A 1,251-nucleotide genomic window follows, 5' to 3' on the forward strand; every position below is an offset into this window, starting at 1 on the left:
TGCCTATAAAAGATAAGGAATGCCAAGTCCACTCCAATCTCATCTGCGCTGAACCACAGAGTTGGCATTTTAAGAGTTTTAAGTCAAGTGTTGCATCCAGTGAATGTCAGGGACCCTCCACATCTGCCACATCACCCAGCACAAAGCAGAACAATTAGAGCAGCAGGAACTAATAAATCCATGCTTACAGCTTGTGCCTGGCTGAGCATCTTGAAGCAACGATGCGACTCACAGGGAGTATGAACTATGACAAATCACAGACAACCACAACATGTTTCATATGCAGCTGAGTGATGCACTACTTAGTTTTCATCAAACTTATTTTGAGAGAGATACAGGGCTGGTAATACCTTGAGCTGGAAGTCCTTGACCAGCCCCACATGCTGCAGCAGCGCCAAACCAACCTCATTGTGCTCAGGATGTGAGAGAGAAATCAACACCCACGTGCCCTGCAGTGCTGGGACAGCTGCAGGAGCTGCTGTCCTGGAGTGCATTCTAATCAGTTTTGGGAGATCAAACTCTTTTTTGTCAATAGGAATCAGTTATGCTTTAGACAGAATTAACCTGGACTGTGTACTAATAACCATCAAAGGTTCCCATTATTTACCATTCCTTGTCCAAAACACTGAGCTGTGCTTGACACAGGCAGTGCCTTGGAAAGCCTCAACCTCTGCCAGGCTAAACACTCTCTGCTGCTGGATCTGCCCTTCCCAGAGCCCTTCCCTCACTGAGCTGTCAGACACGAACTCCTAGAAGGCTCTGACGAGGAACAGGACCCAAAGGACCTGCAAGAGAACTATGTAACTCCTACAGCTCCCCCACACCACCAAGTACAGAGACATGAATAACCTTTTGTCTGCAAAGTGGCTCCTTTTTGTTCTCCTCAGCCTTAACCTCCTGTTGAGCAGCTTCTTTGGGTGTGTTGACTGCTAACACGTCGTTGATGGTGGAGCCCACGACCATTATTTTTGCTCCGTTTGTGACTTTGATTTCCCGCAACGTTTTCTCCTCTGGCAGAAGTCCCTTGAACATAACTTTCTGCATGGCTGGGGGGAGCCCTGGGGAGAAGCACAGCGATTAGGAGCCGGCAGGGCCGGGGGAGGCGCGGCCGGGCGGGGGAGCCCCGACAGACCTGTGAGCGAGTGGATCTTCTGCTTTAGCTCGGCCCCCGTGCTGTCCAGGCAGAACTTCACGTCGTACTTGTTCTTGTTCCAGATCACCTTCAGCTCCACCAGCTCCCTGCCGCCCTCC

The 1,251-nt window shown here is 50.4% G+C and overlaps 1 protein-coding gene across 1 annotated transcript in view; it reads right to left on the reverse strand.

Moving 5' to 3' along the window:
- Nucleotides 1-1,247, reverse strand: part of UBFD1 (ubiquitin family domain containing 1) — a gene marked incomplete at its 5' end in the record, with an annotated part of 6,601 nt that extends 5,354 nt beyond the window's left edge. The window contains 2 exons of the mRNA XM_009076277.1: nt 850-1,058; nt 1,133-1,247. Of these exons, the coding sequence (XP_009074525.1) occupies nt 850-1,058; nt 1,133-1,247 (324 nt within the window). The remainder of the gene's footprint in view (nt 1-849; nt 1,059-1,132) is intronic.
- Nucleotides 1,248-1,251: the final 4 nt, after the last annotated feature.

This window comes from Acanthisitta chloris, unplaced genomic scaffold, assembly GCF_000695815.1.
Source record: "Acanthisitta chloris isolate BGI_N310 unplaced genomic scaffold, ASM69581v1 scaffold23566, whole genome shotgun sequence".
NCBI classification, from domain to species: domain Eukaryota; kingdom Metazoa; phylum Chordata; class Aves; order Passeriformes; family Acanthisittidae; genus Acanthisitta; species Acanthisitta chloris.